General features: G+C 46.5%; 1 protein-coding gene across 1 annotated transcript in view; it reads left to right on the forward strand.

Moving 5' to 3' along the window:
* LOC117870324 overlaps window positions 1–13,864 on the forward strand; it is a 132,926-nt gene extending 119,062 nt beyond the window's left edge. Inside the window, exons 28-30 of the mRNA XM_034757424.1 lie at window positions 9,448–9,468; window positions 10,569–10,595; window positions 13,205–13,864. Of these exons, the coding sequence (XP_034613315.1) occupies window positions 9,448–9,468; window positions 10,569–10,595; window positions 13,205–13,737 (581 nt within the window). The 3' untranslated portion in view covers window positions 13,738–13,864. The remainder of the gene's footprint in view (window positions 1–9,447; window positions 9,469–10,568; window positions 10,596–13,204) is intronic.
* The last annotated feature ends 7,354 nt before the right edge of the window (window positions 13,865–21,218 follow it).

Below are 21,218 nucleotides of genomic sequence, written 5' to 3' on the forward strand. Positions count from 1 at the left end.
GCGTAGCCAGGTTCTAACATCAGGGGGAGCGAACACATAAAAAAAGACACCACCCGACGTATCAAATTACTAATTACATACTTTTAAATTTGTTATACATATTTATTTGTACTTAAAATAAAAACACAAGAATGATCCAGCCACGGAAGGGTTCGCACAGCCGGCATTTCTCAGGAGAACTTTAGCTCATACTTAGATATACTTTAGATTCTAGAAAGTAAATCACAGAATACAGTAGTTTGTAATTGTAACCCCTCACCCCCAGAGCAGAGCGACAGAGTCATTCCCCGGGCTGCCGCTGCTCACGGAGAAAAGACGCCGCTGAAGAGGGACCACGAGAAAAAAACATCCCTCCTCCCCCCTTTTCCTTCCTTCTCCACCTCCTCCGCTGGCACCAGCTGGGCTTCAGAGCCACCAGGAGCTCTGCCCACCAGATTGTGGCTTTTGTGCTGTTCTGTCGAGGTCTCCTTGGATGTCCTGATGTGAGAAAACTGAAAGCTTGGAAGCCGTGTTAACTTCCAAGTGACAGGTGCCTACTGTAGTGCTGCACGCTTGGTTTCCAGACAATGGTTCCCTTCTTTCTTAGTAGCTTATTAATTATTATTAATAACGAGTACAGTAGACCCTAGAAGCCTCACGTGAAGTCAGGGCCCCGCTGTGCTAGAAGTTGTACATATAGAGTACAAAGAGTTTACAGAGGGTGGATGAAAGGAAGTATCCCCATGATTTGGGGTATGTTTACAATGGAAAAGGGGGGTGTAATTTCCGGCTTGTGTAGACATACCCGTGCTAGTGCTGATCAAGCTAGTGTGCTAAAAATAGAAATGGAGCCACACTGGTGCAAGGAGCTAGCCATCCTGAGTGTGATCCCACCTAAGACCCTTGATAAGCCCTCAGGTGACCAGCCCCTCCTGGTGCTCATGCCATTACACTTCTATTTTTAGCGCTCTAGTTTGATCCGAGCTAGCACCAGTATGTCTCCTCCAGCTGGGCATGACGCCTCCAGCTCCAATGTAAATGTACCTACAGATGGAGAACAGAGGCACAGTCAGACTAAATGACTTGTTCAAAGTCACCCAGGGAGTCACTGGCAGAGCTGGGAATTGAATGCATGTCTCCTGATTCCATACAGTTGGATTGCCGCTTCTCCTGGATGTCTCAGGACAGTAATAGGCTGATTAGGCCTCAGCTGGAGTATTGTGTCCAGTTCTGGGCACCACATTTCAAGAAAGATGTGGACAAATTGGAGAAAGTCCAGAGAAGAGCAACAAAAATGATTCAAGATCTAGAAAACATGAGCTATGAGGGAAGATTGAAAAAAATGAGTTTGTTTAGTCTGGAAAAGAGAAGACTGGGAGGGGACATGCTAATATTTTCCAAGTACATAAAAGTTGTTAAAAGGAGGAGAGAGAAAAATTGTTCTTCTTAACCTCTGAGGATAGGACAAGAAGCAATGGGCTTACATTGCAGCAGGTGATATTTAGGTTGGACATTAGGAAAAACTTCCTAACTGTCAGGGTGGTTAAGCACTGGAATAAATTGCCTAGGGAGGTTGTGGAATCACCTTCACTGGAGATTTTTAATAAAGGTTGGACAAACACCTGTCAGGGATGGTCTAGATAATACTTAGTCCTGCCACGAGTGCAGGGGACTGGACTAGAAGACCTCCTGAGGTCCCTTCCAGTCCTATGATTCTACTGTTGTAGATGTCCTGTGTCCCATGAGCATGAGCCATTAAAGAGCTGCATGTTAATGTAGTGCATTGTGATGGTGTCACATAATGACTGTGCCCCAGGACACACAATAGTGTCCTGCACTGAGGCATCATCACAACTAAAGATGCAAACAATGCAACATGGTATCATGGTGCCCTGGCTATCATGCCAGCAGGATACCAGTACTTGCCATTGATGCACTTCATGCGTTGTGCTTTATAGAATACATCCGTACAGACAGAGACCATTCATCCCAGCCTGAAATGCAGCTGCTTCTGGGGTGGAACTTGGCAGCCAATTTGCACCTCAACGGTGTAACAGAGGCGACAAAGTGAAAAAAAATGTCTCCTCCTGTCACAACTGCAGGGGCAAGATGGGTCAGCAGGATGCAATCGCCCACGCTGGCCAGGACAGGAGAGTTAAGCAGTGAGGAAGTGGACACTTTAGTGATCACACATGATCAGGACGTTGGTTTTAAGCTTCCTCTGAGAGATGGTGGCACAGTGCCCCTGAGCATCATGCTTCGACGCTGGTTCAATACTGACTCTGAGGGAAGGTCTCGGCCTCCTGCATCACCAGCCCAGGAGTGAGAGCTCAACCAGGATGGCTCAGGAGGAGTTTGCCTTCCCTGCCGCGCGGCCGCCTTGCTCTGCATGGGGTTGCCAGGGGCCAATGGGGCTGCTGCTCCTCAGCCCCCCCTCCTCCTGCCATGCTGGGGGGCTGCACTGCCGCCCCTTCCCCTCCTGGCAGAGCCCACCCGAGTAGGCGGCGCGCACCAAGTGGGGCTTGGCTTAGCAAGCCGGGCAGCTGCGGGCGGGTGGGAGCCTCCTCCTCCTCATCGCCGGGGAGCCAGGCAACCAGCCGCCGCCGCTGCCTGCAGCCCTGGAGCGAGCGAGCGAGCCAGGCTGGGGATGTGGGTGGGCGGTGCGGAGCTGAGAGCCAGCCGGCAGCTGCACGCAAAACCCGGCTCCGGACTCTGAATCCGGAGCCCAGTGCTGGCTGCGTGGAAAGGCACCACTTTTGGAAAATGTGCTCGGGGGAGCAGCTGCTTCCCCTGCTCCCCCCCCCAGCTATGCTTCTGCTCCCCACACTTTCCTTGACTTTCTTCTTGTTGCTAACATACCTGAAGAAACCCTTCTTGTTACTCTTAACATCTCTTGCTAGCTGCAACTCCAAGTGCGATTTGGCCTTCCTGATTTCATTCCTGCATGCCTGAGCAATTTGGCCTTCCTGATTTCACTGTTGCATGCCTGTAGTAGCTGAGGAAATACAGACACTCCACCCTGTTTCTCAGGGATGGAGGGAGAAATGTCCTCTGCAAAGAGCTTCCCCACAATTGGGAACCCACATGCTGTGCAGAGAACCCAAGGTAGGCTCTTTGACAGTCCCCGTGCAAAGGAAGTGCTGATAGTCACACAGGAATGTTTGCTAGAGTAGGAAATAGAACCTAGATATTCTGTCGTCCGGTCCCGAGTACTCACTATGAGAGGAAGGTGTTGGCAGAAACTTTCCATGGGAATGTGTATATTCCAGGCAGAAAAAAAAAAACTTTTTCGATGGAAAAAAAAAGAACAAGAAAGAAGCAAAAACATCTCAGTAGAGTCAGAAGTTTCTATTTCCCCCACATTAAAGAGGAACATTCTGATTTTTTTACTTCAAAATGAAGGATACATTGTTAAGGTTCGATTCAGTTACCCAATCATGTGGGGGCAGTGTAGGCAAAGGTGCCAACTTTTTCATTTCCTCTGGTGTGCTGGAGCATCTCTCTGCCCCAGGCCCTGCCCCTACTATACCCCTTCCATCAAGGCCCCACCCCTGCCCCAGCTCGTCCCGCTCCCATTCTGCCTCTTCCTGCCCTGTTCTACCCCCTCTTCCAAGAGAGCCCCACCCTTGTTCCACCTCTTCGTTCCTCGGCTCCTCCCCCTGGTACCTCCTGCCCTCTGCAGAAGAGCTGATCAGTGGCAGACATGAGGCGCTGGGGTGGAGGGGGAGTAGCTGATTGACAGGGCCTGCCGGTGAGTGCTGAGCGTGCACTCTTTTTTTCCATGGGTGCTCCAGTCCTGGAGCACTGAAGACTTGCGTCAGGGAGGTTGTTGAGAGGAAAGAAATGTTCATTAACCTAATTTTCAGAAAAAAAGACAAATAGGTGATATGTGAGCCTGTATCTCATTTTGCAAACAATGGAGGACAGCAAAAAAAAGTTTGCTTTGATTTCTGATGTGATCTCACAGAGTGGGGTTTTATCAGGGAAATATTTAGCAGCCAGCTGTAGATTGCACCCAGCAAATCATGGTAAGACTTAGACATCTCTGTGGGGTTTCAAACAGTGCCCCAAGGGGGAACTATTGATATTGAAAGGCCAGAGCACCTCCTTGGATTGGAAACTTCTGCTGGAAACTTCAGGGCCTTTATTTACATCCCGCACCAATGAGGGGGGTTCTCCACTCACACAGCAGAGTGCAGAGCATGCCAGAATAACCACAAAGCCCAAGAGTATGACAGTTGCCAGGTCTCATGCTCAGAGGTCTTGTGCATTTCTGCCAGAAGAGTTTCCTGGATGCCCCTGCCCCTGGCAGCAGGGTGTTGAGGGTGCTGTCCCCCTGCATGCCTGAGATCTCCTGGAAGAGCTGTTAACCCCTTTAGATACAATCTCACCTACTGTTCCCAGGGTGATATCCTTCAAGAACCCACTCACTATTCCTGTCCCATGACTGGGCCAGTCAGACACACATTGTCTGTGCTCTGAACAGGTGCAATTTCTTTCTCAGCATGGCAGTACCCTTTTCCTTGAACCTCACAAAACCCCTTCAGTAGGAATGGGTTGGGTAGGCAGTGGGCCAGAGGGCATCAGGATGATATTAAGTAAGACTCTGAAGGTTATATTAGCTCTGTCTTTGGCTCTGACATTGGAATAATGTGTCCAGTTCTGGTTTCCCCAATTGAGGAAGGAAGTTGATAAATAGGAGAGGGTTCAGAGAAGAACAAGAGAAATGATTAAAGGATTAGAAAACATATTTTATAGTGATAGACTCCTGGAGCTCAATCTGTTTTGCTAAATAAAGAAAAGGGGTGACTCGATCACACTCTATAATTAAGTACATCAGGAACAAATATCTGACATCAAACTAAATTTTTACCCACTATACCCTCCTCTTTCCAATTGAACCAACCAACCCATCTTCCCTCATTGTTCCCTTAATCTCATGGGAGCAAACAGGTCTAAATACTATATACTCTGGACATCAGACATGCACTAGCCTTGAGAGAACCAAGACTGATAAAGATTAGTTAATCATTGGACTAGTTAAACAGAAATGTAAAGGTACAGTCCCAAAAGTGTCATGTCTGTAAGCTGTAGAAGCTTTTTAAAAACACCATAATACTGGCTCAAGTAAAATGTATACCCCAAATTAAAAAAAAAATCATATTAAGATGACCAAGAAAGTGCCACCAAGGCTAAATAACAAAGTAAAAGAAGCAGTTAGAGGCAAAAAGGCATCTATTAAAAATTAGAAGTAAAATCCTACTGAGGAACTCTGGGGAACAGATGTGGAGACTGACATGAAAGACCCCCTAAGCTTATATTCCACCAGTTTAGGTTAAAAACTTCCCCAAGGCACAAATTCCTTTCCTTGTCCTTGGACGGTATTTCTGCCACCACCAAGTGATTTAAACAAACATTCAGGGAGGGGCCACTTGGAGCCCTATCCCCCCCCCAAATACCCCCCAAGCCTCTTTGCCCCTTTTCCTGGGGAGCCTTGAGAATAATATACCAACCAATAGGTTAACACAGAACAAATCCCTGGTTTTTAGGACACTGAAAATCATTCAGGTTCTTAAAAGAAGAATTTTATTTAAAAAAAGTAAAAGAATCACACCTGCAAAATCAGGATGGAAGATAACTTTACATGGTAAATAAAAAAATTTAAAACACAGAGGATTCCCCTCTGACTCTACTTCCCAGTTACAAAACAGGAATAAAATTACCTCTTAGCATAGGGAAAATTTACAAGCTAAAACAAAGGATAATCTACTGCATTTCCTTGCCTTTACTTACAATTTTTGTAATTTAGATGTATCATTTCAGATACCTTTTCTGAAGCTGGTTTACCTGCTTGGTCTCTCTCTCTCTGTCCCAAGAGGGAACCAGCAAAGAGAGCACAAACAAAACCTTCCCCCACCCCAGATTTGAAAGGATCTTCTTTCCCCATTGGTCCTTCTGGTCAGGAGGGATTTATGTTACTGCATACATAAAGGTTGTTACCCTTCCCTTTATATTTATGACAGGAACATAGAAATGAGCGTAAACTCTGACAAGTTAAGTGTTAAAGTACAATTAGGCAGGCAAAAAAAATATTTTGAAGAGCAACTAGCCAAAGGTTTAAAAACTAAAAAAAGAAAACTGAATTACATCAAAAGCAAGAAGCAGGTTTGGGAGGAGAATAGTCTTTCCAAAACAGCTTCCCCCCAACTGGAAATCCATGCCCTATGCAGAGCACCCAGAAGAGACTCTTGAAAATTCTCCTGCAAGAGAAGTGCTGATAATCACACCGAAATGTTTTCTAGAGCAGGAAATACAACCCAGATATTCTGGCTTCCAATCCAGAGTATTCACTACTAGACCAAGAGCTGTTAAAAACTTTCCATCGGAATGTGTGTGTTTAAAAAAAAAATGTTTGGGGGGAAATAAAAAAGAAGCATTTCAGTAAGGTCAAAACTTTCCTTTTTGACTGCATTGAAATGCAATTTTTTGATTTTTTTTTTTTTCATTTCAAAAAGGGAGCAAAATGTTTCAATTTTGTCAAAACAGAATGTTTTGGTTGACCTGAACATTTTGGAGGAAATTTCAAAATTCTTTGTTTTTGTTCTTTTTAAAAGAAAAAACTAATTTTTACAATAATGAAATTTCCCATGCAATGGAAATTCTGGTTTCTGCCCAGCTCTAACTAAACCATGTTCTCAGCCTCTTTCTTATAGGGCCATTTTTTATACCAGTACCTCAGTGTGTGATGTCTGTTTCCATAAATCTAACTTTACATTGAAATCAATATGAATTTTAAGTGAACTGTCATTACGAGGCTTTGTGAATGAAATCTGGTCCAACGCATGTATTAGATGAAACTGGGTCAGAACATTTTTCTACTTACTCTGATTTCTCTGTTATTTATTCCGTGCTCATCTACATGGGTTCTGAACACATTCTAATTTCTAATAGTAAACATATCAAAGTTACTTTGTCTGCTCCTTAGCTATGACATCTTGCGTTATTTGGTTATTAGTTTTGGTTGGCTGGTTTTCCCTTTTTTAACTGAGGAAATGCACAGGTCAGAGCAATGGTTCATATATTTCAGTCTGAAGAAGATCTCCAGAGGGGTATTTTCAATAAACAGTCAGGACTCAATCTGGCTCCCATTGAAGTCAAAAGGTGCTTGTCATGAATCATAAAAGATCAGGATTGGAAAAGATCTCAGGAGGTCATCTAGTACGACCCCCTGCTCAAAGCTTCAGTGCTTGTGGGACTGGGTCATGGGAAGCCCAGGATCTGGCTACAGGGATCTCTGACTTGCTCTACTCAGGATCTTTCTTCTTTTGCAGTGAGAGAAAGATGGGTAAGTTTTGCAGTTGAGATTCAGGGCTGTAGAGTATTTTCCACTGGCAGGTGGTCTCTCAAACGATATAGCATGGAAACTGGTGCAATTTCTTTTGTGCGACATTTTCAGAACCTCTCCCTCCTAAGAGTGTCTTACGGGGTCTGCTATGCCAGAACCAAAGTGTGTGCATGTGTGGGGAGAGGAGGGGAGGGGAGGGGGGAAGGAGGGTTCAACACATTCTGCTCTTCTGTTGCCTGTTTTCTTGGTATTCAAAGCTCCTTCTTCAGATCCATGGATTTTTATGTAGAGAAAGAGTGAGCCAGGGACTGGGCTGGATATGTATGAGGATAATGCACATTTTCTCCTTCACCAAAAGAGAGAGTCCCCATAAAACACAATCCTGTTCACAGAATCTTTAATTTTGTAACTATTATTTCTGTTTGGGGTGGTTGCAGACGTGTATTCCACTAAGGTGTGTTTGTGCTCAGTGCATTGAGGCTGCAGATTTTCCCCCTAGCAGTACCTGTCAGGGCAGCACATGTGCTTAACACCTCCTTTTGGTCCCAAAAGAGGCTATATAAGGGTGGCACTGCCCTGACCCCGCCCCCCCCCCCCTGTTCCTTCTTAATGCCAGGGGTCATACTTGGAGTTCCCCGTGCACATTTTCTCTGTTTTTTTTTCACTCTGCATCGGGCTGTTTTGCTGAGTTTTTCACTTTCAAAATAGTTTTTAATTCTTGTTCATGGTAGAACCGACAGTCTAGTTTAGATTTAGTGTAGTTTTTATAGTTAGTCATTTTAAATGTTTTGCGTTACCTAGCAACAAGGGTTATGCAGTGTTCTCCGGGCTTTAGCATTGCCAGTCATGTGGGGTCTCTGTCCACATCAGTGACTCACACACTTGCTGTTTGCTCCACCCAGGAATGGGTCACATTTCAGAGAGTTGTTGTTCTTTTAAAAAGCGAACATAGATGTCAAGTAAACTTTATCTAAAGCAGCAGTTGGTGGAGAAAGCCATAAGGCGTGTGTTGGTATCAATACCCTCCACCACCTGTGGATCTAACCACTCTCAGCTGCCTTCCACCCCTGAAGTGGCAGAGGACAGACCCTGGGACTCTGATTCTCCCTCAAAGAGGGAAGTTGCTCTATTTCTCGGGAACCGCCTTGAAAGAGGACCCATGAGACAGATTGGGGAAAGGAAGGATTCAGCATCTTCCTCCTCAAAGACAGCCTTGAGATGTCCAGATGGTAACCAGGGTTGTACTGGGACAGGAGTTTTCCTATACCATACTGTTGACTCTGGATCCATCTGGGGATGGCTGTGAAATCTAGTACCTGCAGACACAGGTGTGGCAGCAATGGACTTGTTTTTTTTGTCATGCCAACCTCAGCACTATCTCAGGTGTCAGCAGAACTATCAATACATTCTGCTATTCCAGGCCCTTCAACTTCTTCAGCATTAGGGCCAACGTGGATGCCATCAACACTGTTGGTACTGGTGATGAAACAGAATATTTTCAGCACAGGGATAGGGAGAGGTTTAGGTTGGATATTAGGAAAAACTTTTTCACTAGGAGAGTGGTGAAGCACTGGAATGGGTTACCTAGGGACTTGGTGGAATCTCCTTCCTTTGAGGTTTTTAAGGTCAGGCTGGACAAAGCCCTGGCTGTGATGATTTATTTGGGGATTGGTCTTGCTTTGAGCAGGGGGTTGGACTAGATGACCTCCTGAGGTCCCTTCCAACCCTGATATTCTATGATTCTATGATTCTATGAAAAAAAAATGGGGCACCCATATCCTCTGCAGAGCACCCGAGATTCCTCTCTCTCTATGTGGAAGAAGGGCTCAGACAGCTCTGTAGAACTACACTCCCTTACCTGGATCTCAAGGCCCCTTGAACTCCACACTTTTCCCCATTCCACATAAATATCTGTGAGATTAATCATCCAAACCACAAACCATCATCACAGTAAATTATTCCAGCTATCTGGCTCTCAATTTCTCTAGCTCTTTTAAAATGTAAGTCATCATGGATTTTGAACAATTTAATTCATTTACTGGGTAATCTTTGATGCATGGTACCAAGGGAAACACTGAACAAGAGTTTAAAAGGCTGTAATAATTGTTGTTGTTTTTTTCCAGATGAAATAAAGAAGGAATTAGGTGAGTGAAGACCTAGGTACACCCTTGCTGGTGTCCCCACTCCCATTGCTTGGATATTTGGAGAGAGGGGCCATTTCTCCTGTCTCTCTTCCATCTCCCTGGCTGATACTGATGGAGAAGGGGATTCTGACAGTCCATGTTCTTCGCCATCCATAGCAGGGAATACAGCAGCTCCAGGCAGACATATTGCATCTCCCGGCAGACACATTGCATCTCCCGACACTGCTCACAGATACCAGGCAGCATGGGAGATGTGGCCTGATTCCTGTTGTCTGTCTCAGCTTGAGGGGTGGGACAGACCCACTGTCTCATTGATAGACACATATGGGGTCCAAAACAGCTCAGTAGCCACAGCTGGAGTGTCACTGATTTAGGGTATGTCTGCACAGCAGCTGGGGTGCGTAATTCCCAGTGCAAGTAGACAGACACCTGCCAGCTCTGCTTGAACTACCATGCTGTAAATAGCAGTGTAAATGCAGTGAGACAAGTAGCAGCTCAGACGAACTGCCTGAGTATGTACCTAGGGGTCAGGTAGAATTGTACTCATGCAGCTAACCCGAGCCAGTGTGGTCACTCTGCTATTTTTAGTGCACTAGCTCAAACAGACACACATTGGAGGGAATTGTCCTTCTATGTCCTGCTTAGTAGGAGCTGGGTTGCTGTGAATACAGCCTCTGGTGGTTGGAAACACTGTGTGTGTGGACGGGAAGGTTCATTTTTTGTTCGAGTGAGAGGGGAATGTGTAAGAGGGAGTAAGATCAAAGCTAATGAGAGCAGGTAACATGGAGAGGTGACTCATTGGCTGGAGGTTCAAAACAGACAGAGCAGATCTCAGACAGAGCAGGACTCCTGCCCTGGTTTCTAATCTTAGCTCAGAACAGCCCACATGTGTGTGACAGAGAGAGAGAGAGAGGGAGAAAGTATGACCATTCAAGTGCCATTTTTTGTCTATATTAACTCCAGCAAATGGAATCACCCCCTAATGCTTCTGGCATCCTCACTTGCCCTCAGTCTGGAACTTCCCTGCTGCTGGAGGAAGGAAATTTGCAGTCAATGCCTCTCTTAATTCAATGTCTGCTGTTTTCTTACTTTCATTTCAGACTGGAGAAGGGCTCGGAACTATTCAGGTAAGAGAATACACAGCACATGGATAGAGGTGCTAATACTATGGTGATAGATGCAGCGTGAGAACCTCAATACATTATAATCTATTCCATTATTAAGGAAATCAGCAGGTTTGATGCTATAATCAAACTAGAAACACAGCCTGTTCTTATCAGAGACACAGCTCCTAAGGTTCTTCCCGGCTTCTAAACTAATGTCAAGGTCTGATTCTGACTTTATTTACATCAATTTCACACCATTGTAACTCCACTGACTTGCATGGAGTTACTCCTGAATTACAACAGTCAGTTCAGAATCAGCCCCCAGTGCGAGATTTCCCTGAGTGACCACTGATGGTGTGATATTCCAAAACATCTAAGTGATTTCAGAGCACAAATCTCATTGCAACTCAATGGGGCCTTGTAAATGGGGCCTATATCTGTTAGCACCCCCACTGTGGCAGGATGGAGAGCTACACCACCTGACTCCCCTTATGCCTTCACCCTCAATTCTGTATTGGTCAAGTTCATTGTCTAGCCCTTTTGCTGGGTCCTTAATAGTTTCAGTCCCCTTCAGGATCATGGGGAATTGGAAGTTCCTTGACTCTAGTGGGGTAGAGAGCCCTAGATGTCCATGTTTTGGAGCCTTCTTCTCCAAATTCCTTGGCTGGAGTAGGTAGGGGAGCCTGGGCCCATCCACTCCACTGGATTCCGTCTCCGGGTCCTTGTTTGGAACAGCCAGAACCAGTCCTTCTCTCTCCCTTGCTGCTCCCTGAGCTACCTCCTACTGCTCCTGCTCTGGAGGCTTCCCCAGCTTCTTGCTCTGCTTCTCTCTCTTTGGTGTGTTGGCTTCTCAAGCAGCTTCTCCCCAGTGTGCTGGATCCTCTCTCTGCAATCCCTCTGCCTCTCTGGCTGCTGCCTTTCTCCCCAGGAGCTCCCCCTCTCGCTAAGGTCCTTAACCTTTTATCAATACCCGGTGCTTTCCTGCGTAATTCCTTTCCCCCAGTTACTCAGGGCTGGTCCACACTAACCCCCCACTTCGAACTAAGATACGCAACTTCAGCTACGTGAATAACGTAGCTGAAGTCGAAGTACCTTAGTTCGAACTTACCGCGGGTCCAGGCACGGCAGGCAGGCTCCCCCGTCAACTCCGCGTACTCCTCTCGCAGAGCAGGAGTACCGGCGTCGACGGCGAGCACTTCCGGGATCGATCCCAGAAGATCGATTGCTTACTGCCAGACCCGGAGGAAAGTATAGACGTACCCTCAGTGAGGTAACTACTCCCAGGTGAACTTGAGCTTCCTCATGCCCCCTTGTGGAGCCTGTCAGCGGAAGGCTGGGCCCCTGACCCCTTCAGAGGGCCAGCTACCCTCTAACAACCTGTGCTCCCAAGTCATTTCAGCCCAGATCTTCCAAGGTAATGATCCCAATGGGAGTTAGGCACCTAAATACCTTTGAGGAGCTGGGCCTCAGCGTTTACTTGGAGCAGGGTTTTCAGAAGTGCCTAAGGAGGAACTTTGGGATTTCAGCCACAGTGAATGGCAGGAATGGGGACTGCAATGAGAATCATAATGCAATGGTTGTGGGACCACAAAGGGGACTGCAATGGTGACTGGCATGGTCAGGAGTGAGTCAATGAGGTTTATGAGGGTACCATGATGAAGACAGTGGTGGGATCATTGGCTCTGGTAATAATGGAGACTGACTGTGATGTTGCTGATTATAATAATTATAGAGGGAGAAGATAAAAATGATGCTGAGGTGAGGAAGGACACAGTGATGGTGATCTGACAGTGAAGATAGTGCAGATAATAATTTGTATGTTGCAGCAGTTTTATGCTGACATCTCAGAGCTCTTTACAAGCAATTATAAAACACCTGATTAGGTTGGCACTATATTGAGCTTACTGAGGAGTAAACCAACTATCAGAGAGCTTATGTAACCTGACCAATGTCACACAGCAGCAGAGCTGGGAACAGAACCTAGTGGTCCTGATTCCAGGTCTAATTATTAGGTAAAATTTATTTTAATGAATAATTATAATGTTTTATTATTTATGTGCATCGTATTTATTTACAATGTTAGTAACAGGGGTATGTTGACATGACCAGTGTTTGAGTTCTTCATAATCCAATTCTGTGTTTTATGATGAACTTCTCATCATAGTTAGCTGTTATAGGAAACATATATTTGCCATTTGTCCCACAGAAAACATCCCATGATGCTAGACACATAGTGGCCTGATTCAGCTCTCAGTTATGATGGTGATGATGTACTTTACTGGCCATTAGTTTAAGTGAAGTTACTCTGGATTCACACTTGTATAACTGAGCTCAGAATCTGGCCCAATTTGAGTACTAATATGATAAACAGTTCAGGATCACTTTTATTTTTGTGCAAATATCACACAAATCTCATTTCCGACAGAGTTCAATGCAACATTGAATTGGCTAGTGTGCAGCACTGGTCAAGTCCTGCAGTCTTTACTCAGGCAAAACTCCCATTGAAATCAGTGGGAGCTTTGCATGAGGAGAGGCAGCAGGAGAAGGCTCATAGTGTATATTTCCCTCCTAGTCCAATTTATACTGGCATTATAGGAGTGGTTCTCAAAAAGAAAACTCTCTTCCTGTAGATGACATCACTCTTCATGGAGTCACGGCCCACCCCAACCTCTCCATTTCTGTGGATAAAAAGAGTTTTACACATGAAGCCCAACCTCGAAAAGTTCCATCAAATCCAGAGAGGTTCGATTCGACCGTCTGTGTGTTGGGCTCTGAAGGATTCTCCTCTGGAAAGCACTACTGGGAGGTGGAGGTTGTGAGCAGCACTGACTGGGACCTGGGAGTGGCCAGAAAATCAATACAGAGAAAAGGAAAACTTTCCCTGTCCCCTAAAGAGGGATTCTGGGCTCTGGGTTTCAGTGGGAGAGATTACTGGGCAAAAACAGACCCATGGACCCGGGTCATAGTGCAGAAAAAGCCCAAGAAAATTGGAATTTACCTTAGTTACCAAGAGGGGCAGGTGACTTTTTTCAATGTAACTGACATGTCTGTGTTGTTCACATTTAATGATTGTTCATTCTCAGGAGAGTTTTATCCATTCTTTAAAAATTCACACAAAGAAACAACAATGAGAATTTGTTCAATTAAAGAGGAATATATATAACATGACTCGGATGCTGATTTTATACTGATGTAACTGAAATCAAGGTTTTCATTAATGTATTTTGATGAAAAATCTATGTTTTTTTAAAAATGTACATTGTCATGCTGTCTTCATTATATGTTTTGCAATAAAATGTTTTCATTTCCTATTTGTTTTTTGCTTGTGACTTTTGTCCAATACAATATTTGAGTAGCACAGTGTTTCTGGGGAATTTGATGCAGATGTTAAAAACAGGAAAATACCATCCATCCTCTCTAACACTTTCCGTATTGGCAGTGTGATAGACGCAGGCCAGTTGGGAACAGCAGAGTAGTAGAAGGCAGATATACTGGCCACTGGATAAGCAGTTTTCTGTTCCCTGAGTGACCAGAGCAGAGGCTGCTCCAGGCTAATGAGAACATCTGACTCCAATTAACCTGCTAAGAGTCAGGTGAGGCTGTTAAGCACCTGACTCTAATTAAGGTCCCTCTGATGCTATAAAGGGGCTCACTCCAGTCAGGCCAGAGAGAGCCAGGGAGCCAGAGGAGAGGAAGTGCATGCGAGGAGCTGGGAGTGAGAAGGCATATTTCTGGAGGACTGAGGAGTACAAGCATTATCAGACACCAGGAGAAAGGTCCTGTGGTAAGGATAAAGAAGGTGTTGGGAGGAGGCAATGGGGAAGTAGCCCAGGGAATTGTAGCTGTCATGCAGCTGTTCCAGGAGGCACTCTAGACAGCTGCAGTCCACAGGGCCCTGGGCTGGAACCCAGAGTAGAGGGCAGGCCCAGGTTCCCCCCAAACCTCCCAACTCCTGATCAGACACAGGAGGAATTGACCTGGACTGTGGGTTCTACCAGAGGGGAAGGTCTCTGGGCGGTTCCCTGACCCACATGGTGAATCTCTGAAGCAAGCAAATCCACCAATAAGCGCAGGACCCACCAAAATAGAGGAGGAACTTTGTCACAGCAGCTTCAACTCGGAGGCAAAATAGCAAGAATCTCATTGCTAATTTCAGCATTTTCCTTAAAAGATAGATAACATGCATATCTCATGCATAACCATATTTTGGGATGGTATTATTCTGTATTATGAAGTTGCAGTGGCTGAAACAAAATTTAGACTGAAGATAGATTTCCACTATAGACACAATTTTTTCACACCTACCTCCCTCATAAAGTTATCCAATCTTCCTGATACTTCCCACCAAGATAGAATTCTTCTGGAAATTCACTCAAAGTGAATTAAGCTAAACTGATTTAATTCTGAGGTCTGGTCTACACAATAGACCTATGTCTGTCTAACTATGTTGCTCAGGTGTTAAAATTCCATACCCTGGAGCCATGTAGTAATAATGACCTTAACACCCCTTTGTAAACAGTGCTATGTCGACGGGAAAGCTTCTCCCGCTGACATAGCTACCACCTGTCAGTGTTTTAAATGTTGACCTACCCTTAATGAGAGTGTCCACACAGGGGTTTAATGCAGTTTAGCTAATCCACTTTTAATTCACATCTTTAGGGCATGTCTACATTTTGAAACAATGTATCTTCAGGAGCAGCGCCACTGTATTGCTACAGAGTAGACTCTACCTTGCTGACAGGAGGGGGTCTCCCATTGGCATAGTAGGTAATGCACCTCCCCAAGAGGTGGTCGCTAGGTTGATGGAAGAATTCTTCCACTGGCGTAGCGCTGTCTACACTGAGGGTGGTTAGGTCAGTATAGCCACGTCTCCCAGGGGGTTTGGATTTTCACACCCCTTGAGAGACACAGCTTTGCCAATGTAAATTCCCAGTGCAGACCAGCACTTAGTGCTTCTTGTGCAAACTCATTGGGTCTAAGGTAGTGGGCTTGTTTCTTTTCACAAGCAAGGTACAAAGAAACTAACTTCTTAAAACACAGCTCAACAATGTAAAGGGCTCCCATAAAATACCTCCCAAAACTAGGGAAAAGCCACCATCATGTCATGTTTTTCTACAGTACCACGGGCCAGATTCACCAGTACTATTTGGTTGCTTTGCACCATTCTGTGATGATGAACAGCTGTGCACCCAGTTTAACTGGCTAGTTAATTATGGCTGCTTTGGGACACTGGTGCAGTGTGAAGCAGACAGAGTGTACTAGGAATCGTGGCCCAATTTAAAGCAGGACTAGGATGTCTTCACTTTTCCACATTATTTGATCATTGACTCCTGGGGTTTTCTATGCATTTGCTCCCAGATTATCCTCTTTTTTTCTAGCCTTAATCCCATCTACATGGGGCTGGCTCCCAGATTCATAGGTTGGATTTTTTCCTCCGAAAGGCAGAGTTAGTAGCTGCAGCCTTGGAGCTAATTATGATCTTCCTCATCCCTAAACTCTTCATCACTTTCACAAAAGATATCACAGAATCGCAGCCCCGTCTCTGCTGAGTGGAATGCTCCATCCCAGCACCGCTCTGCCTCTGCTTCGTCATGTCTAACCTTTGTTCAAACAGTGGGAGGATGTTGTCCTAAAGATATTTGATTATTTCCACAAACAAATCAAGGTCAGTGTTGCATTAACTCCTCTCAGCCTCTGTTTGTGCTAAAGTGGATGTTTTTATTATTCATTTTCAGAGAGTTATCAGTGTTCCCTCTAAGCCACACGCCTGCATGGCTGCACAAGAGTCAATCAAGTTCCGTGCACTTTGATTAGTAGAGCCGCACATACCAGGGGGCAATTTGTTGTTTAGGTGCCTCTCACCCTGCTGCTCTGCCGCCGCACTGCTCCTGCCCTCTGCCTTGGAGCCCCTGGCCAGCTGGTCCCGGGACCCTCCTGGTGGCTGTGCAGAGCCGGAGGGGTGCGGGGGGCCACTGATGTCAGGGCTCTGGAGTTAGATGGAGCTGCTGGCAGCTGCTGTGGTCTGAAGAAGCCTTCAGACTGGTGAGTGCCACTGTGCTTAGAGACAGCTCATGGTTTCCTACTTGGATAGCAATGATGTGCTAACATGATGCTGATTAGCCTATTACCCTTTAACTAGAGCATAAGCTTTCGTGGACTACAGCCCACTTCTTTGGAAGAAGTGGGCTGTAGTCCACGAAAGCTTATGCTCTAATAAATTTGTTAGTCTCTAAGGTGCCACAAGTACTCCTGTTCTTCTTTTTGCGGATACAGACTAACACGGCTGCTACTCTGAAACTTACCCTTTAACTGTTTCCTCTGCAGAGTGAAATATAACAATCAGTTTGAACTCATTTGCCTATAAAAGCAACGGGCCAGTATGTCCCAGCTGCTGTGGTGAGGCAAATCAGTCATAAATCCTTCACTTTAATTTTGTTTTTCCTGATTTACACCCATGGAAGTCAGAGCAGACTCAGATCTATATTTTTTAGAGCAATAGGCCCAGATCCTGAGCTGGGGGCAAGGAGTGATGTGTGTGACTCAGGAAGGCGACTTGCCAAGGGAGTGTCAAGCCACCTCTGTGATTCCACAATTCTGGGGCCATCTTGATACAATTTACAGCAGCATGGGGGCTGCTGTAAGTTGTGCTGGCTGCTATTAGCTCAAAGGGGACATTTCAGTAATTGGGGATCACCAGGGCATAAGGCAGCCCCAGCCTCTCCCCTTCTCCGGTCACAGCCCTTGCACCAACTATTGGGAAGGGGGTGGCACAGGGGCTGCTAAGGTGGATCTGCATCATGCAGGTTCCACTAGAGAGATGGAACCCTCCAGTGGCCAGATCTGCTGGCTTTAGAGGAGCTCTGTGCTGCTGGCCTGGAGCCCAGCAGGGTGGGATCTGGGCCATAGTGACTAAGTCCAGCCTTAGACCAAGGGCCCATTTCAGTGGGTTTTAGGCACCCAGGTGCTTTTGAACATCCCAAACGGCACCTAAATACCTTTAAAAATCTGGCCCTAAATCTGTAACAGATGCAAAACTGGGTCTTCAGTGGGGAAATTAACCCCAGACCAAAACCCAATAGAAGGAATCCATCAAACACATGAGAGAACCACCCTGGGAAGGTCTTTGTGTGCCAGAAGGGGACACAGCTGGCTTTCAGCTTGGAAAATTCAGCTTGCACAGAATCAGGGCCGTCATCTCTGGAATGGGAAAGAATGAAATAAATGGACCACCTGCCAGTGTGACAAACAAAAGGCAGTTTCCTCCTCGGAACCACTGATGTGCTGTTCTTTGCACTAATTCAATAACACAAAGTCAGAAAAATGTCTTTAAAATCCTCCTTGTCCTTGGTCAGAAAGGTTGAATGTAGGTTCCAAAAGCCTAAGAAACTGGCCATGTCACAGACAAGCACCTGGACCACACGCCCCAGGGAGTTTAGGTGAACACAGCCTGGGTGCAGCTACAAAGTTAATTCAGGGTCAAGAGATACATCCAGCTCCTGCAGTGATCCCCATGTAAGCGCTATGGTAATTAAAATAACAATAGGTCTAATAGCACAATGAACCTTTAAAATGACCCCTCTGTAACTTACATCCTCATTCAGGGTCCATCCATACAGCTGATTGAAAAATAGTTCTGGTCTGGAGGTTTTTTCAACAGAAAATTTCAGGTTTAATTGAAAAAAAAAATGAACCCCCCCCACCCCCATCTCCTCCGGATTTTTTTTTTAACAAAACCTGAAACTTTCACCTGAAAAATGAAACTGTTTTGTTTTCTAACAAAATCTTGTTATAACACAGATATTGTTTGTCAGAAACAAAAGTTCTGATGGGAAATTTTTGACGACTCCTCCCCACCCTAGCCATGGCTGTGACACCAGCTAGATGCCCTTTGACCCACTCAGAACCACTTAGACCCAACCTGGTCCCTGGACCTGTCACCACTGCCTCCATCACTTAGTGTGTTAAACACTGTGAAGAGAATCATCAACAGCCAGTTTGGGCCTAGACAAATTGGAGGTTTGGGCCAGAATAAATCTGATGAGGTTCAACAAGGACAAGTGCAGAGTTCTGCACTTAGGAAGGAAGAATCCCATGCACCGCTACAGGCTGGGGACTGAATGGCTAAGCAGCAGTTCTGCAGAAAAGGAACTGGGGATTATAGTGGAAAAGAAGCTGGATATGAGTAAGCAGTGTGCCCTTGTTGCCAAGAAGGCTAATGACATATCAGGCTGTATAAGTAGGAGCATTGCCAGCAGATTGAGGGAAGTGATTATTCCCCTCTATTCGGCATTGGTGAGGCCACACCTGAAGTATTGTGTGCAGTTTTGGTCCCCCACTACAGAAGGGATGTGGACAAATTGGAGAGAGTCCAGCGGAAGGCAATGGAAACTATTAGGGTGCTGGGCACATGACTTACGAGGAGAGGCTGAGGGAACTGGGTTATTTAGTCTGGAGAAGAGAAGAGTGAAGGGGGATTTGATAGGAGCCTTCAACTACCTGAAGGGGGGGTTCAAAAGAGGATGGAGCTAGGCTGTTTTCAGCTGTGGCAGATTATGGAACAAGATGCAATGGTCTCAAGTTGCAGTGGGGGAGGACTAGGTTGGATATTAGGAAACACTATTTCACTAGCATGGTGGTGAAGCACTGGAATGGGTTACCTAGGGAAGTGGTGGAATCTCCATCCTTAGAGGTTTTTAAGGCCCGGCTTGACAAAGCCCTGGCTGGGATGATTTAGTTGCTGATGGTCCTGCTTTGATCAGGGAATTGGACTAGATGACCTCTTAGAATCATAGACTTTAATGTCAGAAGGGACCATTATGATCATCTAGTCTGACCCCCTGCACAATGCAGGCTACAGAATCTCACCCACCAACTCCTGTATCAAACCTGTGTCTGATCCATTGAAGTCCTTAAATCATGGTTTAAAGACTTCAAGGTGCAGAGAATCTTCCAGCAAGTGACCTGTGCCCCACGCTGCAGAGGAAGGTGACCCCCCGCCAGGCTTCTGCCAATCTGCCCTGGAGGAAAATTCCTTCCCGACCCCAAATATGGCGATCAGCTAAACCCTGAGCATGTGGGCAAGACTCACCAGCCAGACACCCAGGCTGGCACTGCTAGCCTGCACACCGCTTCACAGAACTGGAGTCAGGATCCAGGCCCAGCCCCATGGGACAGGAACCAGCAGTAATGTGGGGTGGGCTCACTCTCCAAACCCCACCACCACAGGGGTTGTACAGAAATGGAACAATCACAGTCCCTGCCCCAGAGTACTCACCGTCTGATTCTAAATGTCAGGACACAGCCAGGGGGTGAAACAGACAAATCCCTTGGTGGTGAGGGGCTGGGAGGACGAAATAACAAGACAGAAAAGGGAGTGTAGCAGGGAAGCTGAGTCCTAGCTGGCCGCTAGCCTAGTCAGAGCCAGACGGCAGCACTCAATAGGCCCCATGACAGAGGTAGCTCCAAGGAGGGATTTCGAGGAGGGGAAGATGGTGGCTTTGTGAACGTTGGTGGGGAGCTGTTCCCATACATGGCGGCAGTGGGGGAGAAAGTGCGGAGGTGCTCGAGGGGACAGGTACAGGCTGACATTCAAGGCTGACACTGTTGGCAGAGCGCGAGCTGAGGGCAGGAGTGCCGCCAGCTTTTCTGCCGCCCAAGCGGCGGAAGGTCCCGCCCCGAAATGCCGCCCCCCCACAGAGGTGACGGAAGGTCCCACCGCTGAAATACCACCGCGGTCACCGCCCCCCAAATTGTAGTGCCCTAGGCGAGCGCCTAGGTCGCCTAATGGGTTGTGCCGGCTCTGGCTGAGGGCTTGATGAACTACTAGGTCTGACAGTTAATACGTTATCTAACACCACACATCCCTCCAGCACAGATCAGGCCTGTGTGCTCAGCGTCCTATGCTGGGTTAACACATGTTCTAACACAACATAATGTTCCATGGAGAGAAAACTTGAAAGGGTCTGAACCAGCGCACGGACAAAGTCTTGCCAGATAGAGCTCTTTGGGACAGGGATGGTCTCTCAAAGTTTGTATGTGCAGCACCTGGCACAATGGGACCCTCATCTCAGTCAGGGTCTGTGCAGCATCTGGCACAATGGGGACCCAGATCTCATCTGGGGCCTCTAGATGCTACTGTAATACATGTAATAATAACAACCAGGGAGACATCTTCCATTTACAGGAACAGGCCATGGCAGGGCGGACGTGCTCCAGGGGGCAGGAGTGTGAGCACCCGAGAGTGAAGGAAAGGGGGTAATAACGGGACCTACCTTAACGATTCAGCGTGTTCCAGGTGATGCCATGCAGTTAGCCTGGGGCCAAGGCATCACACAGAGCACCCAAGGAACTGAATGAATGCTCTGGGACAGACAGGGAAATGGGGGATTGGAAAGTGAAAGCACCAGGGCATCTGTCACACATTAACCTGTTTAGTGCAGCAGAGGTATGATCTGGCCAGGGGACGCAGGGCAGGTGTTCAGTTACCTGAGGAGACACGGTGAGCAGTGAGGAGCTCATACAGCGATGGGCCTCCTGTGCATCGCTTGGGAGGCCCTTTGCAGGTCAGCCCTGAATGCTGATACTCCCCTGCCCATGGAGCTGCTCCACACTCCCATCCCATCACCCCAGCCCAAGCTGCCCCCT

Source organism: Trachemys scripta, unplaced genomic scaffold, assembly GCF_013100865.1.
Source record: "Trachemys scripta elegans isolate TJP31775 unplaced genomic scaffold, CAS_Tse_1.0 scaffold_26, whole genome shotgun sequence".
Classification (NCBI taxonomy): domain Eukaryota; kingdom Metazoa; phylum Chordata; order Testudines; family Emydidae; genus Trachemys; species Trachemys scripta.